The 20,779-nt window shown below is 46.2% G+C and overlaps 1 protein-coding gene across 8 annotated transcripts in view; it reads left to right on the top strand.

Annotated features, from left to right (window-relative positions):
• The window catches only part of LOC105907948 (bromodomain adjacent to zinc finger domain protein 2B), a 69,898-nt gene that overhangs the window by 23,523 nt on the left and 25,596 nt on the right, over positions 1–20,779 (top strand). For all 8 annotated transcript variants that reach the window (XM_042710619.1, XM_042710614.1, XM_042710617.1 and 5 more), the window contains exons 2-3: positions 13,440–13,610; positions 17,994–18,170. In XM_042710619.1, coding sequence (XP_042566553.1) covers positions 13,442–13,610; positions 17,994–18,170 — 346 coding nt within the window. In that variant the 5' untranslated portion in view covers positions 13,440–13,441. The remainder of the gene's footprint in view (positions 1–13,439; positions 13,611–17,993; positions 18,171–20,779) is intronic.

The following is a 20,779-nucleotide window of genomic DNA, read 5'->3' as shown; positions in this document are numbered from 1 at the left end:
TGCAGATCCACCGAATAATGAAACCTTTTTTCGTCTCTTTCCTAGGTGAGGTTGCCTTTATTTATTTTCTGTTCAATTTTTTTTGTATTGCTATTGTGTATATTCGCTCCCATTTCCATATTCCCTGGAATTAATTTCACAGGGAAGTGTGACATCGTCTGTTGGGGTTTGGTCGTGAAAGTGAAAAAGACTGCGGAATGCATTTCGGGAGCCTTGAATTAGTCGGAGATACGCTCTTGGTAATTAGAAGTCAATTTCATAAAAATTTAGCAGATTATGCAAATGGCACGCGATAATATCTTTAAAGGGGAGAGTGGATGACAGTGTCGTTGCCACTAGAGACTGCCTAAGAAAAACTGTGTTCCCAAACGCACATCTCCCATGATTCTCGTGCCCTGACCACTGGCTCAGAGATCTCAACTGTTTTTATTTTTTTTGCAATAGAGAGGCTTGCACCATCTCCATCCCTCTTTTGACTTTGGTTTTGTGTGAAAAAAACCCACTGTTGTTGTGAGACAATGATGTCTCCATGGTGTGCTCGGAAACCATGATTGTACTGTTCAAATATGAGCATTGACTTGGAGCCTGTGCGGAGGAACATCTGCACACAGAGAACAGCAGATGTTACCTGGAGAGGGCCGGGTGGATTCTGCAAAGTTGCTGAACAGAACTGCTCAGGGCACAGTTTTTCACCCATCTGCCCCTCCTTCTCCCCCCTCCTCCTCCTCCTCCTCCTCCTCTCTTTCTCACTCTCTCCCACTCCCACACTCCCACTGTCACTTTTTTTTTTTGTTATGTGTCGAGGGAGGCCACTTCTGCTTGTGAGTGTCGAGAATGGGGGGATTTCGTAAAGAAAAGGTTTTACGCTTTAAGAAGGATCCCAAACAGGCCACCCTTGTTGACCCGCAGTGTTGTTTTAAACTCCGAGCAACTCTGTCAGGAGGTAGGCTGACGTGCTCTCTCTGTGTTGCTTAACTCCTTATCAGGCCTCTTTGGAACCATCTTCTGTTGCAGTGTGACTGTGCAAGAATCTGTTTTCAAAACCGACTCCTTGTTTTTTGTTTCCTTTCTCATAGCTGAGGGTTAGAGAGCTTTGATGATTTTTTTTTTATTAAAAAAAAAAAAAAAAAGAAGATCTTCAGGTAGGTCTCTCGTTTTGTTTGTCAGTTTGTTTCAGTTGAGAGTGGATTTTAGAGAGTCAGTCAGTGTCTTCAGTGTTGCTTAAGAACAGAGAGGGTGTCGTGCCGTGTTGATAGTCAGATGTTTTCATTTGGCCTAACCTGACGTGATCAAGCCTTCAATAACTTGAATAAAGCAATTTCATGCCGTGGAAGTATACAGGCCCAAGTCCAACTTAGAGGGGAAATTCCACAATTTAATGTAATTTGTTCTTCCTTTTGACTTTGTGTGTTTGAACGCATGTGTGCGTGTGTGAGAGATACTTTATTCAGAGCAGGCTTAATGGGAACATTAAGGCAAATGAAGGGTATCTTTTTGAATGAGATTATAATTACACAATTATGTTAACTTAAGGGAGATGCTTGGTGAAAAACATCCATCCTCATGCCTGCAAGAGAGTTGCCGAAGAGACTGAAGGAAAGGCTTTTTTCTTGCCTGCAAGAGCCTGGAGGCTTTATTTAGCCACCACAATGCATGAGCTCATTATCCAAACTCTCAGACCCTCTTGAGTCTGACGGCAGACAGCAGCAGGGAATCGCCCGGCCCGTTATTTATAATATATGTGCAAAATAAACATTTAATGCCCCAGCTTTTGTCCCAGTCTTCCCTGCCTGGGCCACGGAGATGTTTGTTATTCTGCCATGATGTCTGCGAAGGGCATCTTGGCACGGAGGGCCTAAACGCATTAAAACTTTTGAGTTGATGGGAGACACTTTTTTCGTTTCTTTTTGATCCTGTCTATCCACCCCCGCTATTTGTCTCGAGTGTGGTCGGTGGGTGACGGGTCCTTTGTCAAGCCAGTTCTACCTCTGAGTTACTGCTTCATTCAGCCCAACTCCTAATACCTGCCTGCTCTCACCAGAGGCACAGGGTGAGGGTGAGGGGGGGGGGGTGCACGATTTATGCCGTATGGCTCCATCAAGAGAGGGTCCCCTTCAGCAAGAATGAGAAGGCCATCATCTCATTGTTTACCTTGAACCTTGCTGCCTTTTATTTAGCTTCTGACAGCGTTTGGGGAAATGGGACAAAAGTCATGCTACACCCCATACTCCACACGACCCCAGCCACTTACATTCTCTCTCTCTCTCTCTCTCTCTCTCTCTCTCTCTCTCTCTCTCTCTCTCCCCCTATACACTCACTCACACGCCCCCTGTGGAATTCTCTCTGGAACTCCACTTTTGAGAGCCATTTTTTTTTACTCCTGCAGTGTCACTAGCCTGTAAAATTAGCCACACTTTAACCCCACCGTCGTCAGAACCTCCGGTGTGCCGGCAGTCGTCTGCCACCCTAACCCAGTCCAAGCTCCCTGGAATTCCACCGGCCTCGTCTGTTGCCATGTGACGCACCATTACCCACTGTATGTTTAACCAAAGCCATATTAGTGCTGGAGAGTTAAAGTAACGTGCAACATGAGCGCTAACGTTGCCTGTCGCACACTGTCGCGTGAAAACCAGGCAAGCCACTTCTGTCACCCTGCCGCTCACCGTTCACTGTTGTGTCATACATCAATTTAAATATCTAGGCAGGCCACCTCTGTGTTTAAATATTGATGTGTAAAATTTAACACGGGTGTTTATAGGGCTGTGCTCAGGGATTTGTTTGGGGCCTATATTTTATAGTGTCATATGCATACAACCCCCTACACACACACACACACACACACACACACACACACACACACATGCAGTGTGGCCTGAGAAAGTGACGTGCGCCTCATCTGTGTGTGCGGGTGTGTTTTTCTCCTTATTTTTGCTTAATGAAAGATTGTCAGGGGACGATGACATCGACGTTTTTAATGGCAGAATTAAAAGAGGGGAGAGAACGCCCTTGGCTCGGAGTTTTTTTTTCTGCACCGCTGGAGAATGAAGGATAACCTTTGCACGGGCAGTCCACTCTCATGTGTAATTATGGCCACCACTGTGCGCAGGCGGTCAGTCATATACTATTTGTTGAATTTTTTTCTATTCTACCTTTTTATCCACAAATTTGTGTTTAGCGATATTCAATAATTTTACTTCACCAATCCACTTGAAACTTGGTTTGGTTGTAGCCCCACATGGCTGAGACAGAATAGAGGGTTTGTGCCCCTAGGCGTGCGTTTGTGTCCCTTCGTGCTGGCGCCCCCTTGAGTAAGGTAGGTTCAAAGCACTTTTTGGGCAATAGCTTGAAAACTGTTTTGCCAAAAATTACTAATTTTTCTTAGGGCAAGCTGGCCTCTAGGGGGCGCATTACCCTGGCTCCATCTAGTGAATAATGTTCAAAGCAAAAATCTAGCACTTCACTAGCCAATATTTTGTGACATAAAGGTTTAAACTTTACGAAATTTGACACCCTGCACCACTACCACATTCTTTGGAATTCTTTTTGCATGCCAAATCTTGCGAAATTGTGTACATAGGGGGCGCTGCAACTGACGCATTTCAATAGCTAAAGAATCGCTTGAGCAAAAATTTGCAAAATGGAGGCCAGTGACCAATGAAAATTCAGCAGATGTTGCTACAACGCTGCTTCAAAATTCAAGAAAAAAAAACAAAACTGCACGTGCAGGCAGTCATATAGTGTTCCATTTGGCTCACTTAACAAAATGGCCGCCAACAGTGTGCATGGCCAATCTTAATGAAATTTTGTAGGCTCATTCATAATGGCAAGCTATATACCCAGTTTCAGATTACAACAAGCTACAACATGTTTTTCTCTGTACCTCTGACATGGTTTGGTCTATCTTTCACCTGTTGCAGCGGTCAAATCATTCAACCTTTCTCTACTTGGGGCAGTTCTTATATTCTGCTTGGACAGCGATGATCGCTGCTTCTGGCCACATTTAAACCTTTTATTATCTGTCCTGTTATATACACTGATACTTGTTGTTTTGGTTTGGTTTTCAAAAATATTCAGATCCTTCAACTTATAACCCTACATTTATACATACATTTTAAAATAAATGTCATGCACAGTTACACAGTGAAGCTCCTATTGTTGCTTATACCTGTAATTTTCACAAAATGCTCCAATTTAGCACAAGAATTTATCTTTTAAAAAGTCACTCATCCTCATTTACTAGACAGGTTGCAAAACTGCTTCACACCCAGTACCCTCTCAGTGTACAACTGCCTTTCTTGCCACGGAAAATAATATAATTTATTTCACTGAATTCTTGCTCATTCTCTCAGTTGTAGGCAGGGGTCATATTGCGCACTGCTACGCGGTACGCCTAGTTTGTAACTCTGTCTTCTGTAGGTGATTGCCTTGCATTTATATGCAGGTGCTCTCTCCTGTTTACATGCAAATAAATCCTCTCATCCACATTATGAGAGAGGAGCGTTTTTAAATGCAAGATGTATTTGTGAATACCGCTCAGTTGTGTGAATCTCCAGGTCGCTGCGTCGACACCTTGCTTTGTGCAGATAATTGAAGTTCAAACTATGCAAATAATGTTTTTTCTCCAAGTGTCAGGTTTCCCTTTAATAGTGTGAGATTTGCCAGTGTGGAAAAAACCTAATATGGATAAAGCATTTTTTGAGTAATGAAATTAGGAATAAGTGACAAAAAAAACATCAAGAACAGCAGCAAAAAGACATTCAGCTGTAAATCTGAAATTCAATGTAAATTTTGCAGCTGAATGAATCAGAGCTTTCTGTCAGTGTTGGCCTAAATTATGAATAACTGTTAACTTTTATAAGTCCTCTCTTCTTATGAGGTAGGCCTAATACATTTTTAATGGACTTTAATGTCAATTATTTCATCCGCAATGTTTGTCCTTTTAAAATGCATCTAATTTAATATTAAATTGTTATGGCTAATGCACTAGGTTAACAATCCCCAAACAGAGTGGCAGGCAGGCACTGTGCACTGTGCGTTAACTGTAACACTTTCTGGTGGTGTTGTGTGGATGTGAAAAGCCTTTTGGATGACAATGGGCTGTTAGGATGAGCATGCAGATGCTTTTGGAAAGCCTCATTGTTCCAGGCTGAAAGCAGTGGTCCCCCCACTCGTTTTGTCTTGCCTTTCAAATGCATGTCATCTGCATTATGCATATCATGAGAGAGAAAAAAAAACTGCTCCAATCAAACCACGGGGAGAGGTCTCTCTCTTTTGCTCTCTCTCTCCCCCTCTCCCTCGCTCTCTCTCTTTCCATCTATCTATCTGTCTCTTCCTGTCTTCTTCTCTGTCCCCTCTTCCCTCTTCTGCTCTCCCCAACCCCCCTGGTTTAATTCACACACGTTGCTTTTAGCTTGACAACAGCACAGCAGTATTTCTCAGGCACGGTAAAAAAATGGTAATCAATTCAGCAGCAGCAGCAGCAACAAGCACAGGCACAGAAAGGGTATCAATTAATGGCTAATTTATGATTTTTAAATATGTGTTCTGCTGTGCAAGTGTGACTGTTCATACACTTGCCTAATTACCATTTTGCTCTATGAAAATGGGATAATTTGGTTTGCCGGCTGCTTTGCACTGTGGAGCATGTAGAGTGTTCAGTAGTTAGCTAAATGAACGAGAGCTACTGGGTACGGCTACATCCAATGGCTTTTGATTTTGTAACGAAATTGGATGTTTGTGTGACGGCAGCGTAGCCGCGGCAATAATATGGATATCATGTCTTCATTTTTTGTTATCGGCCTCAGATAATCATTGTGATTCTGCCCCTGGGGAAAAGAGTGGTTGAGAAGAAATGATTCAGGAGTAAACAAGAGGAGAGAGATGAGTCTTGGTGTAATGCACAGTAATAACATACTGTAATTATCTCTAACAAGCGTTGGCTTGCCATACCTGCTCCTTTCGTGCTTTCAGAAGATGGAGCGTTTCGGTCATGCGTTATCAGGGTATAGGCCGTCGTTGTTATGCAGCCTGCTCTGAAACAGTTGCAGTAAAATGCGAATTATCTCTGCCATTTAGGCCTGTGCTCATGGTTTGTGAGCTCTGTGTTGACCTTGTCGTGCCGCCGATGCCCAATGGTTGCCAAGCGTCGCGTAAAAGCACGCACTGAAACAAAAAGGTTTGGCCAGAAATGAGTTACCGCACATTTTAGGCCATGTCCACTCTGTGAACATGATTAGCCGTTGGTTATCTGCTGGAGCTCCTTTTGGCTTTCTGGAACCATAGAGGTATGTGATAAACCAGCAAAGGGCTGGAGATTAGAGGGAAAGTGTGGCTGGGCGTTTATTTGCGATGCCTCTGTGATCCATCAAACGCAGGCTGGCGCGGCGCTAAAGCCACTCGTTTAATGAGTCACAGAAGATTTCTCACGTGCCAGTTTGGACGACGCGCTTTGATTAGATCTGCTTGTTAGTCATCCCATTGAACGCAGTGGGCTGATCTGAAACGGCCAGGCCAGATTTATTATTGAAGAGGGCATCCCAGTCATCCCTGGTTTGCCTGATCCTGAACCGACTGAAGGCAACTAATGTGACAATGTTTTTAGTTTTTTTTTTCTTTCGTCTCTATAGTCAGTGAATAAGGGATGTAGCCTATATAATGTCCTCTCACATCTTACTCACGCTGGGCTCTGTGTATGGCTTTAATTCTCTCACACACCTTTTTCTTTCTTTCAGTCTTTCTTTCTTTTTCTCTGTATCTCCCTCTTCTTTCCCTCTCCTGTTTCCTGTCGTCTGTACGTGTCTAATTAAAATGTGCAGGGATACATATTTTATTTCTAGTGCCTGCTGCTGGCAGAGCTGGAGAGGCGGCCGCCCCAGGAATGTGTGTGTGATGAATGTCGGTCCTGGTGCGGAACATGTGGGATTCCAGCGTTGTGGGGCCCTCCAATGCCTCTGTCTCTCTCTCTCTCTCTCTCTCTCTCTCTCTCTCTCTCTCTCTCTCTCTCTCTCTCTCTCTCTCGTCTGAGGGGGAGGCTGAGGCTCAGAGAGAGATAGAGAAGGAGGGAGAGAGAGAGAGAGAGAGGGAGATCTGCGCTAGCATTCCGTTTGCTGGATCCTGCCGACACCGCTGCAAAGGAAAAATGTCTCCCTCGGAGCATTTGTCATGCTGAACTTTAACATCATTCATCAGAGTTCATTTACCTCCCAAACGAACCCTCCTCCTTGTTTTATTCACAGAGGCATTTCATCTGCCTCCTTTTCTGTGTGTGTGTGTGTGTGTGTGTGTGTGTGTGTGTGTGCATGCATGTGTGTGTGCATAGCCTTAAGTGGCCCACCATGGACAGAATACTTTATTTATTTTCCAGGGCGGATAGTGGTGAAGGTCTCTCTCTTCCGAGATGTATGCACCCCCTCAAACGGTTATGACAGAATGCCTACCTTTCGCCTTTTCTCCCTCCCTGAGTCTTTTGGCGTGCGGAGAGGATGATTAATGCGACGACCACGTTACCACCACTCGCGCACACGCTTCCTTATTTCAGTGTGGTCCTCATAGCCTTGTTTTAATAGTCGAATGCAGAAACAGAAGAGGGGCAGAAATGCGCAGGACTAAAAGGATATGGCGCGTGACAGATCTGCCGTGCGGCCAGGGGGGAAGGAAGGCATGTCGTGGAAGAGGAGAGTGGTGAGGCTTTGGGACGGAGCCCTGCGTGTAAAATGTGGCACGGGGAACCTCCCCCCCCCCCCCCCCCCCCCTCCTCCCCCCCCCCCCCCCCTGCCCCATGGCAACGCGCAGGAGCGCGGTGAAAGGGTTGAGCGATGCCGTCCATTTGAATGAACACAGGGCTACCATCTGCCACCCGGGCCAGGGCGAAACAAATAGGTTTTTGTGGGGGGTTGTAGTAACTCACACCATTTAGAGCCCCTGGCATTGTCTATCTGATGTCAAGCTAGAATTTCACTTCTTAGTGGTTTGCTGTTTTTGTCCTCCTGGTGTGTGTGTGTTAAAAGTTAATGGTCGGTAAGTAGGGAATGAATTGGCTGACTGTCTTGGTTTTGTAGGAGAAGAGGAAAATTTGTTGCCTTTTTTTGTTTCTGTCTTTTTGAGCAAGGATGTTGTGCCACCAGCCCCTTTAGACACACGCACGTGTAAACACCCACACCCACACCCACACCCACACCCACACCCACACACACACACACACACACACTCTGCAGTAGGATACCATTATCCTCATGGCAAACAGCTTCTGGCCAGTGTCTGCAACTGTGACCTGTTCACATGGTCTCCTCCGTGTCGCCTCTCAGTAGTCCTAAACAGGTGAGACACCATGCTCAAGCCGCAGTGAAGAGTACTCATATTAAACCCCACCTGAGGACTGGCACATGGCACACTTCGCACCCCTCACTCTGTCTGTTCTCTTTTCATCTCCACCCGGCGGCTGGTTGGTGATTGGAAACGTTGTCAGAGTTTGGGGACGAGGCTGTGTTTGTTTGTTTGTGTGTGTGTGTGTGGACCCTGCTCAGTCCTTTCATCATGTACACTACGGCCTCCCGTCTTCAGACCTTTACAGCTATGTGTTTTCCCCTATTAGAGGCGCCAGGTCAGTGCTGCAGACAGCTCTTCATTACTGGTTCAGGGTCCTGGTGATGGACAAAGAAGACAGTGCTGGTTCCCCCCCCCACCCCCTCATCATTGGCCACGCTTCAGGTGTTTTTGGGACGAAGCTACTCCAACCCTGCCACAACGGTGGCCGCTCAGAGGAGCTCTGGCGTTAGCCATGTGCTGCGAACGTCCCACTGAACTCGCCGTGCACCCTGCTGACTACGCCTGGTTCAGGCTCCCACTTGTCCATCACAGACGTTCCACTTCCAGGTGGTCTCAGCTGGGCTGACCTTCTCGCCCCCTCCTCGAAGGACCGAACCGTTTTTAGCCGTTCCGTGCAGACTGTTCTTAGCTCAGAATGGCTCACGTACTACAGCAAGGCGAACAAGAAGCCACCTATGTTTTGTTACTACTTATGAATCCATTTGGTCTATGTACCAGGTTTATTATTTTTTTTTAAAGCCTAATGTCTCACTAGCTATGAGAAGTCACTGCTGGTTCAGACATTACCTCATTGCACGACTGGACGCATACTTGGGAGCGAGACGGTGCGTGCATACCGTCATACACGTAGCGAGATGATTTGCACACCAAAGCCACAAATAATGACAGTTAAGAGGGGAAGCGTCACACGGCCATTTGTCCTGTGTACCCAGGTCCCTCTTAATTGTGTTGAGCAGGTTCGGGGACACCACCGCTGATTTGCCAGGGTAAATGAAGGCTATAGAAGCGTCACCAGGCAACCGAGCCGAGCGATGGCCAAGCCTAGCTGGCGCTCCGGGAGATTGTCTCGCGTATAAAAACAGTGTGGTGGGCTGCAGCTAATCATGGGACCATTAGGGTCGCAGACAATGAACGCGTTCCCCGCTTATCAGCGGAATTAATTTACGGAGGGAGGGAGCCTTTCTTTCCCTGTGTGCTGTCCTACGCATCACTGCAGGTTGATTTTATTCCAACCCATACCCCCCCCACCTTCCTGAAAGCAGTGTCTGTCTTTATTGGAAAAACAAGCCCAGGAGGATAGCCAGTGCCTTGACAGCAGGGCTGACATGGGTGACGGTCGTCATAGTCAGGCGGAATGGAGGTAAGCACCAAGAGAGAGGGGACGAGAGAGCAGGATAGAGAGAAGGATAGAGAGAAGGATAGAGAGAAGGATAGGGGGGAAGGACGCAAGAAGAGGGGGCGCAGGGAGGCATGGCTCTGACTTTGAATGGGGTCAAGGCATCCCGTACGACACGCTTCCCTTCTCGCCTGCACCCTTCCATTAGCCAGAAAAGACATTGTGTCCGCAGCCTGAGTACTGCTGATCCATGCTGATGACTCTGTTGTGGGATTATCACTGTTAGCATCAGCCATCTGTTACAGCCCAGGATAATAGGGAGAGGGAAAAGGCACACAGACCCGACCAGCTCAGGGAAAAAAAATACACACATGCGCGCGCACACACACACACACACACACACACACACACACACACACACACACACACACACACACACACACACACACACACACTCGAGGCAGGTATAGCCACACATGCACAGAGATAAAAGTGCACACACACACATCACTAAGAGAGAGGAGACGTGGCATTTCTCCGTAAACACCCACCTAATGATCTCATGGCATTTAAATGATCAGTGGCATTTGAAGGTGTGCAACATTTGCACATTGTTTGGCAAAAAATAAAAAATACAGGAAAAAAACTGAAGACAGAAAATATAAGGGAGTGTTTGTTTATAACCATATCAAACATTGTAACGGGGCATTTGTGTTTTAGAGTGTGTGTGTGTGCAGGAGAAGCAGCATCATTGGACGTGACTGTGACTCTGGCACGACCATTTCTCTCCCCTATAAATCAACCCTGGGTCCATTAGCATTAGCCCCCTCCTTTCAGTGCTAGCGCAGCCTGCTGTTTGGAACAACCACTGCGTGTGTACAGCCGCTCGCCCACCTGACAGCCTTAAGATTGGTAGCACACCCCGAGTCAAATTAATTTATCCGTGCGCAGAGATTAAACAGCCACACTATATATTACCACTGAGCCACCGCCATTAATTACCAATAACATCCAGCTAATTCTGCTTACTAAACCCATTCTAATGTCTGATAATGAACTTGAGACAAACTCCCCAAATGCAGCAATACCATGTTCATTAGTGCAGTTATCATTAGGATATTAGTTTTTCATTCCTAAGGAATTTTTTTTAAATAAATTCATCCTTTTTTCATTATTACTGTTACAGACAATATAGGACCCTGAGCGATGGTGCAGGCTGCATATTGTCTAGGGGTTTTTAATATTTTATAACAGGGAACCCTCCTTGTCCGCAACTTTAAACAGGTACTTGGAAGTGGGACCTACCGTGTGTGTGTGTGTGTGTGTGTGTGTGTGAGCTTAGTAGGAGACCCCGAGAGTGGTCACTCACTCAATGGCTTGGTTAGACTCCCTGCCAAGGTGGTGCTCTCTACAACTGGTCCTCGATACTTTGGTCCGTTTGTATGCAAATGCCAATAGGGGTGACACCTGCCACGGGTTTTCCCCAGGACACACACACACACACACACACACACACACACACACACACACACACACACACACACACGTGTGTGTCAACAATCCAGAGGGAGACAATAGGCCTCTGCTCCCACAGAAGGCCACACCTAATTGTGTGCCTTGATGCCAGGACTTTTAGCCATTAGCCTGAAGCCCTGCCTGGAAGTCAGTTCTCTCCCTACCATGTGACCAAACCTATCCTAAACAATTGCGTTCTCCCCCCCCTCTCTCCTGTGTCTAATCACTGCTGGTAATCGTTTTCTGCTGAACTATTTAGAGGGCACTCACCTGTGTGCTGTTTACTCTTGAATAATGCCCCTCTCCAGAGGGAACGAGGGAGAGGAGATGCCCTCAGATACTGTAGAAGCAGACCACTGGAGGGGAGATCAGCTCTCTTCTCCTCTCTTCTCTTCCCCTCTCCTCTCCTCCCTCTACAAAGGCGTGAAGAAGTGGGCAGGCCTCCAACACAAGGGAGAAAAATTATGAAATTGTTCATATGTGCAAGCCTAAGCAAATCTTGTTAAATATGAAGCACAGATTTGCTAGGCCTGACAAACACACACCTACACACACACACACTCACTCATATAATGGATGGACGGACGGGGCCCCACGCGTCAACAATGGCAGCTCCCGCTTTTCCAGCTCCGGTCTTCGGGAGCCGCTTTTAAACTGGCGTTCCCAGAAAAATCCCATCAAGCCCCTGTAATGTATTTACGTGCACACTCGTCCGCCCCACCAAACACCACCAAAGTTATCGGCGTAATTTATTATTGTCAGACGCTTTAGTGCGTAACATCGCTAATGCGGCGATTGGGGTAATTAATGGAGAATGCGGGTTTGCTCATATCTCCTGGCTGATTACGGCCTCTTTGAGCTGTGCCGCTGTAATTATGCAGTCACCTCTGTGGTGTGCAAATTGGAGAGCGAGAGTGGCGGGGTCGTGTGTGTGTGTGTGTGTGTGTGTGTGTGTGTGTGTGTGCGTGTGCGTGCTCTGCACAGGGGAGAGAAAGGAAGAGCGAGAGAGAGAGAGAGTGTAAGCACACACACGCACGCACGCACGCGCACACGCACACGCACACACACAGTGGCAGCTTCTGCCTCCTCCGTGGCAGCGGGAGGGAAATGGCCTTTGCAGAGGAGAGCGGCAAGCGGCTTTCATGTCATTTGCGTCTCATCAGTGCTGGGCTCCTGAGCGAGGGGGCTGCTCGTTGATATGCAGTGGAGAGGAGGAGAACAGAGCGGGCGCGTTTTGGCCATTTTAATCACTGGCGCAAGGCTTCCGCTGGTAGGGCGGCGTCGCCAGGGAGATGCAGAAATTGTTTGTGTGTAATGACACAGCAACAAAAAAAAGCCAGGCCAGAAGGACATAAACTGGAAGTGCGTGTTTTTAAAAAGGCGAGTTTGGGAAGGGGGATGAGGAAGGAAGGTGTGTGTGTGTGTGTGTGTGTGTGTGTGTGAGGATGGGAGGCCATGAGTGATGGGAGGGATGTTGTCACTATGTGGTGGTCTTGGCGATGCAAGTTTTGGATTCAAGAGCAGGCCCCTGCCAAACGCGGTGGAGGTGATTTTAATGAGTGTCGACGTGATGTCTGCCCGAGCGTAGCGTGCCAGAGGCTCGTGCAGGAGCCACTTGTGCTATTTTGACCACTGACACCAGAACTGATAAATTCCCACGGTGATCAAGTGCAAAACACTTCCTGGGGGAAAAAAGGTTTATTTGCCAGCTAAACCTCTGTAAATCGCGGGGTTAGTTTTACATCCCATATTAAAAATAGACTGTGAACAGCTCGGTTAATCTCACAAAGGTGTGTGTGTGTGTGTGTGTGTGTGTGTGTGTGTGTGTGTGTGTGTGTGTGTGTGTGTGTGTGTGTGTGTGTGTGTGTGTGTGTGTGTGTGTGTGTGTGTGTGTGTGTGTGTGTGTGCGTGTGCACGCACATGTACATATACACGTCAGTAACTGACAGCTCCAACCATTTGTTACCTTGCAGTGACATTGCAACACACCCCATTTTGATGGCAGCAAGGTGAATTTTCCCCAACTCACCCTGCCTGCTCCCAAATAGCCAAGGCTGGACATCTTTTTACACAGAAGTAGCAGCAAGGAAGACTCAGGCCATTCACTGAGATGGGAGTGTGTGTGTGTGTGTGTGTGTGGATAGGGAAGGTGGGGGAGGATCCTTGGGCCGTGGGGTCTCAGTGGGGGGGTGTGCTTTTCTCTCTCTGCCTTATTTGTGTGCCGTGCCTTTTGTAAGCGCGCTGATTGGATTGTGTTTGACAGATATGGAGTCTGGAGAGCGGCTAGCCTCCCCGTCTGCGGCCCCATCCTCCCTGCTCAGCGCCCCAGCCGCCTCCGCCACCGCGGCTGCCACCGCCTCGCCCCCCAACCCCCCCTCCAAGAGCAGCCTGGCCGCCAGCCCCGCTACCCTGGGCTCCACTCTCACCACCTGTGGTAAGCGCAGAGGGAGGGAGACACATCCGTGCCATCTCCGCCCCTACACACACACACACACACACACACACACACACACACACACACACATATTCATATAACTGTGTGTGCAGACATACACCCCCGAAACACATATAAATACACATTATGTGCAGGTACACTTACATACGTGTATACATGCAGATTTTTGGAAAACATGAATATACACACCGCGACCTAGTCTATGTGATGCTCATTATGCAGAAATGAAAATAAGTGCACAAATGGTTGCAGGGGCATAAATCCATGGAGAGAATACTGCATGCACCTGTGCATATATGCATGCAGAATCCTCGCCATGCAAATGCATTAGAGCACTGACAGAAATGGACAGGAAGCAGGCAGATAGGGAGGCAAATGGTCAACACACAGCAAAACAGCAAAACCATAGAAGCCCGAAGGGACACACTAGCGTGTGTGTGATTTTAAAAGATACACCTCATCCACACTCTTCTGTTTATTTCCCAAAACATTTTATATTTCATGCACTGGCTTGGCTTAGGGTATTACCGTTTCCAAACGAATGATTTAAAATGGCCTGGTGCCATATTAATGCCACCTTTTTAAAACATTTTTTTTTAAATGTAATAAAAAAAAAACATCAACCAAAAAAAACAAAAAACAAATATCCTGCCATTTTTCTCCTCCTTTGTCCTGCTCCAAACAGCTTATTAGGTAAAGCAGGCACATTCTGCAGTGTTAATTATGTGTGTATCATTAAGCCGGAGAAAAACACCTTCCTCCAGCCAGTCTCACACTTTTTTGACAGTTTGGGTGGAAATTGAAAAAGCTGTTGCATTAATGAGTGCCAACAATTAAAACACATTCGCTTCCACCCCATCCCCTTTCCTAAGATGCACACCCTCTTGGATGTCTCTTGACAACCTTTAGCTCCAGTTTAGCCCAGCGTGATTTGACGGGTCTGTCAGCCTCACAGGACAGGGTGGGTGTGTGTGTGTGTGTGTGTGTGTGTGTGTGTGTGTGTGTGTGTGTCTGTCTGTGGGCATGTATTAGAATGGTGTGTGTGTGTGTGTGTGTGTGTGTGTGTGTGTGTGTGTGTGTGTGTGTGCGTGTGTGGCTGCTAACATCTCTCTGTTTTTCTGTGAATACTAATTGTGGTCAAAGCCATTATGGGGCCAGGCACGGCGTCGACGGCTGAAGTTGTCAGATTACCCTGACCAGAAAATAACATGCAAATTTTCATACTGTGATTTGTGAAGGTCTATTTTCCCCCCCCATTCTCCCCTCCCTCTTTCTTTTATGATAAGAAATGACAAAAAAATTAATGTGTGTCTATGCATGAGTACGTGTGTGTGTGTACGTGTGTGTGTACGTGTGTGTGTGTGTGTGTGTGTGTTTTCTCCCCTCACGCTGTTACAATGAAGAAAGCATTAGAGCCTCTTTCTCATACATTATACATTTAAACTTCCCTTCAGCCCACCTCCCCCACCTGCGCCAAACGGGCACTGTGATTTCCCAGATAAGCTATTTTGGACCGGGCGGCGCGCTGAATGAAATGCCGAAAGCACAGTGGCACTTCTGAAGTCACGTTGGCACTATGAGAATGAAAGCCGATTGAGTTCTTTTATGAGATTGCTCATTGCCTGTGGAAAGGCAGGGCAAAGCAAAGTGAGGATGTTATATCCGCTTTTTGAGGTACCACCACAGATTTTGCAGTGATGGAATCACAGTGATTTTCTTCTACACTACATCATCTAGGGCCGTCTTAATTATTGTATTGTTTCATGCGAGACGTAGTATTGACTGAAATTGACTGAGATTGAAAGTGCCCTATTGATTCTAATAATATTTATGTTAAGAACTGAGACATTGATGTGTGGGGGGTCACAGTGTTAAGGTAGGAATCTACAAATATAAGATAAACCCATCACCCGTCCATCACGTTCAATTTATAAAATCTGGCGTCTTGAAATGGCTCTTGATGAGCATCTTGGTGCAGATGAGCGCATCTCACCTTCCCCTCACCCCCACCCCCTCCCCCACTGTCAGAAGGTCATGCGGACGATTAAAATGAAGCTGTTGACAGGTTCTAATCGACGGGAACAAACGATCAGCACTCAGCCACATTGTCCTCAGCAGAAGATGGCTCCGCCATAGGCAAGAAAACAATAGCAACCCCCCCCCCCCCCCCCCCCTCATAATCCTATATATCGGACTTCCTGCGCCTCTCGCCTCAGAAAAAAAAGGAAGAGAGGGAAAAAATAAATGTGATTAAATTATGCCGTTGCTGAAAAGTGCATTAATATTAAAAAGGTATTTGCAGATGTCATTCCCCTTGCCAGGCCTGCACAGCTAGGAAGACGGATGCTGGCCTTTTGGGGCGAGACTTCCAGGCATTTATCTCTGTATTGACTCCGCAAACCTCCACGGGCCTCTCTCTAAATATGCAGCTCATTAGAATTAGATTCAAAGAGTAGATTTAGTCTGTTTTGTATGTAAACGGGCATGAAGGCTGCACAAAAGAGCCCCCCCCCCCCCCTCCATTTTTGTATCTCTTGAAGAAACTGTTCCTCTCCTCTCGGCAAGACTTTTCTTCTTTCCTTTTTTTTTTTTTTACTCCTGCCTCCTGTTCTCGTAGCTTAGTCCTTGTGGATTTGGAGAAAAACGCCTGCATAAAGAAACATTAAAAAGAAAAAGAAAATAGATAATGCATTTTACAGCTTTATTACCTCCCCCCTTGAAAATGAATGTATGCAAGTTCATTTGTTTCAGGGTGAGAGTCATGTTTTGCTCTAGATTGTTTTGACAGCTCTTGAGTCAAAATGTAAACAGCGATATTCCATAGCATTTTTTAGAGCTAATTTGAGACCAATCTAAATCCCATCACGGTGAAAACTTTATCACAATACGGTTTATCTGAAATGTGACAGACACTGCAGTCGGTACTGTGTTGCAGAAGAGTATCTGAGCATAGGCTATACATTATGCATTATCTACACTTATTTGTTTGCTGTTGCGGGAATCGTGTGATTCATTGTCTCTTAAATTTCCGGTTATATTATTCCCCTTTCCAACCCTGCCCCCTACTTGATGGTGCAACTTATTGAAAAGAAAGTTCTATTTCGTAATGAAACAAATCTATTAACAATATCACACATGCATAAGACTTTTCCCCCCCACTATTACGAATGCCCCTGCCCCCCTCCCCTCCCCAATTAAATATGAGGCTAAATGACCTTCTGTCTGTTATTTGACATTTCCTTCACTCGCTCCAAGCTTCTTCTTCTTTCTTTTTTTTTAACCACCCAAGCGAAATCTGTTCCGTCATCACTTTTTATGCACACACATTACCTGGCACACGGAATGGCTGCTCCAGCACCCGACACCAGCTTTTTTTTCTTCCTCTTTTTTCTTCCCCTCTTGCATTTCGTGTCTGTGCTGCTAATTGAATTTTCATGAAATTTGTTCTCTCGGTGCGGCTCTGATTGCGGGAGAGGACGGTTTGTCGAGGCAAAAGGCCCTGGCATCAGCTGTCAGCCTCGGTGCGTTTTTTTTTTGCAGACACTGACTACCAACAAACGTCAGTGTGGAGGATGCTGGTCTTAATGAAATAAGTATTTGCTTCCGCACAGCATATATTAATGAATAGGGCCTTAAAGTGGCACCCGCAATATTTGTGTTTTCCATTTTTGCTGAGAGCCTGAGTAGAGGGGGTCGCTCACTCACTCCTCGTTCATTTCCTCTGCTCCTCCCTCTAAGTGCATTTCTCCTTCTCTTCCTCCTCATTAGACATGTAGGAGTTCGTTTTTTTTTCTGTGAGCCGTTCGGTTTTGTAACCCTGTGGAAATGAGCCTAGAAACACACGAAGAGAGTGTCTGCAGGATTGCATCATGATAGGTTGTCAAAGATTCCTCAGGAAAAAAAAAAATCTTAACGAGTCTCCAGGTCATCCAACTCCCAAGCCTTTGCTGTTTCATTGAACTCCTATAGTGACAGTAGAATGTTGTCATGGATGTCGTTGAATAGATGACTAAATCCATACTTAGATATTCACACAGGGTTTGGATAAACTGCAGAGCCATGAAAAACATTTGTTCAAGCACGCACTCGGTTTGAGTCGAATCCAAGGGACTCTGTGTCTCTTTCATGTACTTCTAATGTCTATTATTGATAATGCATAAAACATTCTCTTACCAGCTAGGGGATTTTATGGGGAAAAAAGACCGGTGGAGGGATTCTCATGGTATGAAACATTAACAGCCATATGGATGAATAATTAAGCTACATTATTTTAGCTGCTGAACAACGCACACATGTCTGTCTCTTGTGTTTCTTTTTCTAATGCATTCTTCTTTCCTCTACACTTTCTTTTTCTTTCTGCAGGGCACGTCTTCCGAGCTGGAAGTGATCAGCCTTTCACTCTCTCAAGTGCCTTCCCTATGGTCAGCCACCCCGCCTTCGGCCTTCACACCAGCAGCACGGGCCGCTCTGAGTTCGGAGGCCTGGGCTCCCTGGGCATGTCGGCGGCCTTGCCAGCCCATCAGCTCGCCAGCTTCCCAGGTGCGCTCGAGGGTGGGTGAGGGTGGGTGGGTGGGTGGGTGGGGGGGATGCACATTAATAATCATGCCATCTCCTGACCTGCCGGCACCATCGTGTCACAATTAGTCTGTAACCTTTATCTCGCAAGGAGAACCGAAGCTCTGAGCGCAGGCCGATAAACAAAGGTGTCGATGACAGCCTAATGAGTGGCCAACAATGGACGCGTTGCATGGAATAATTCTGTCTCGTCTCAATGACTCGATGACCCCCCCTGTACATTTTGAACCGGCACAAGCTTAATCAAATACACACAAAACAATGGAACCGCAGATTAGCAACAGTAGCAAAGCCAGGAGTGGAGCTTACCACTTCCTGCCGATCGGTGCGATGACAGGAAACAGTGAAACAGTGGCTGTTCTTTTTACGCGCACAACTTTCTGTCCCCGATAGTAGGTCACCAAGGACAGCGTGTTTGTAAAACTATTTGTTTGGTGTGGAATTAAATCAATGATCCACTAATTCAAAGTCTGTGAATTATATGAAATCAACATTTTCATTACTTCATTATGTCCATCTGTTAGTGTGAGTGTGTGTTTTCTTTATTAACAGAGTAAACACATGGCCTATTCTACCACACACGCTGGCTGAAGCCATAATCATCATGCCAAGCCCAAATAGCAGCTCAACTGTAATAACGCAGGATAAATGTTAACATACAAAACAGATTTCCTTTTCAACATATCAATTGTAGAAATACATTGTACTAACAAACTGCATTAAAATGACAATTAATTCTACAATCAGTTGTATTATTGTAGACATACAACTGATTGATGGATAGGTCAACTTTCTGTATTTGACTTCACATTCAAAGTGACAGTGCTACAGGCCTATTCCTCTGAGATGACATTAACCCATAAAATTCACCTTGCAACATTTAATTCCTACAAACTTGTTGACCACCGTATCTAAATCAACGATCGCAACACACTCTTTTGATTAAAGAAAAAAAAAAAGTAAAAAGTAAAAAGAAGGGCAAAATGTGAGAGGTTCTCCTTGCCAATGGTGGCACGCAAGTACGTTTGTTTTTATAGTTTAAAGCTACCAAAGGAAGTTCTGCCTGTGTGCTACTCACAGGAATGTTGAGAGATTTTTTAAGGGGTAGCCAGATTTATGTCATTGACTAGGAGAGAGGGTAAAACCTGGCCTCATCAATCTCCAAAGGTCTGCGTATTTTGTGAAGGTAGAATATTGTGGAACTTTCATTGTTTACAGGTCCAAGATCACAATGTGATGTTTTTCTCCCTCTGCAGGCAGCCATGAGTGGGTTGTGTTTTAGAAGAACCTATCAAAATCTTAAAATCTTTGATTAAATACACCAGAAACTGTGGTTAACACATCTTTCAAAGTGATCATAACACTGCTGACTCCAGAATGTGTTTCTTCTAGCCGTGGTGTGCCCCCACGACCCCCATTGAAGCTCCTCTAGTGAGCGACCCCCCCCCCCCCTTCACTCATTCAAACCCGGGATCACGGGATTAGCTCAAGATAAGGCAGACACACAAAGGTCCGTTCCTGTGTAAAAAAAAAAGCCTAATTAATTGGATTCAAAAATGGTAATTACACGGTGGATTTCTCTCAAATACCTCAAGGTCGCAGTCATTCTTTTTTTGAGAGCGTTAAAGTTTTTCTTGTTTTGTTTGTGGTGAAATGGCCTCTCCTGTTGACCCCCGCTCCAGTGGCAGACTTTGACGGGGCCAGCATGTATCACCTTTATGGTACCATCCATCAGTTCAACAGGCTGCATTCAGGGGCTGACATTTATGGTGGATGGTATTGTAAGGGTCGAGGAAGGGCTTTAACCCTCTAGAATTGGGCCTCGGACGCAACCCCGCGCCGTCTCCAAACCGTTTCATGACGAGAGTTTGGTGCCCCAAGCGAGGGGCATAAATCTGGACAGACGGGGTAGACATCCTTCTTTTGAAATTCATAGTTTTTCATTTCTTTCTCTCTCTCTCTCTCTCTCTCTCTTTTTTTTTTTTTTTTTTACAACAGACCTTTCTCGGGTTGTATTTCTGGTTCTTGTTTGTTTGAAGAGGTCATGTTCACCGGGTTTCTATTAATTGCGTGCGCGCTGGAACAGAGGGTTCCACGGGCAGCTGTAAAAGTCACAGAGCGCCGCGCCGCGCCGCGCGGAGCCGAGAGAGACTTCGGGCCCCCCCCCCCCCCCCCCTCCTCTGGGATGAGCTCACCAATCTGCTTTGAGTTTCCAGGGGCTCAACATGTTTACAATAACGAATGGAGGGGATGAAATCAGCGTTGGCGGAATGTGTAGGCCATCTCACTAGAGCTGACATCAAAGCGGAAACAGGGGAAAGGTTTCGCACACTGCAAGGCGGCCTGAAATGTGTTGCGTGGGTGGGTGGGTGGGTGTGTGTGTGTGTGTGTATAAAGTCAAAATGAGTGAGTGAATGTGTGGTAAGAAAGTCGTGCACAGATCAGTGGAGAGGGGCTTTTTAAGAGATTGCACAGCTGGTTACACAGACGCACTCACCCAGCATGCAGACCTTGACTAAGAACCTGACTAATCTTCGTTTGTGTGACCACATGAGATGAAATTTAATGAAGAA

This window comes from Clupea harengus, chromosome 2, assembly GCF_900700415.2.
Source record: "Clupea harengus chromosome 2, Ch_v2.0.2, whole genome shotgun sequence".
NCBI classification, from domain to species: domain Eukaryota; kingdom Metazoa; phylum Chordata; class Actinopteri; order Clupeiformes; family Clupeidae; genus Clupea; species Clupea harengus.
The sequence above is the reverse complement of the archived record's forward strand: the minus strand, read 5'-3'. Positions and strand labels throughout refer to the sequence as shown.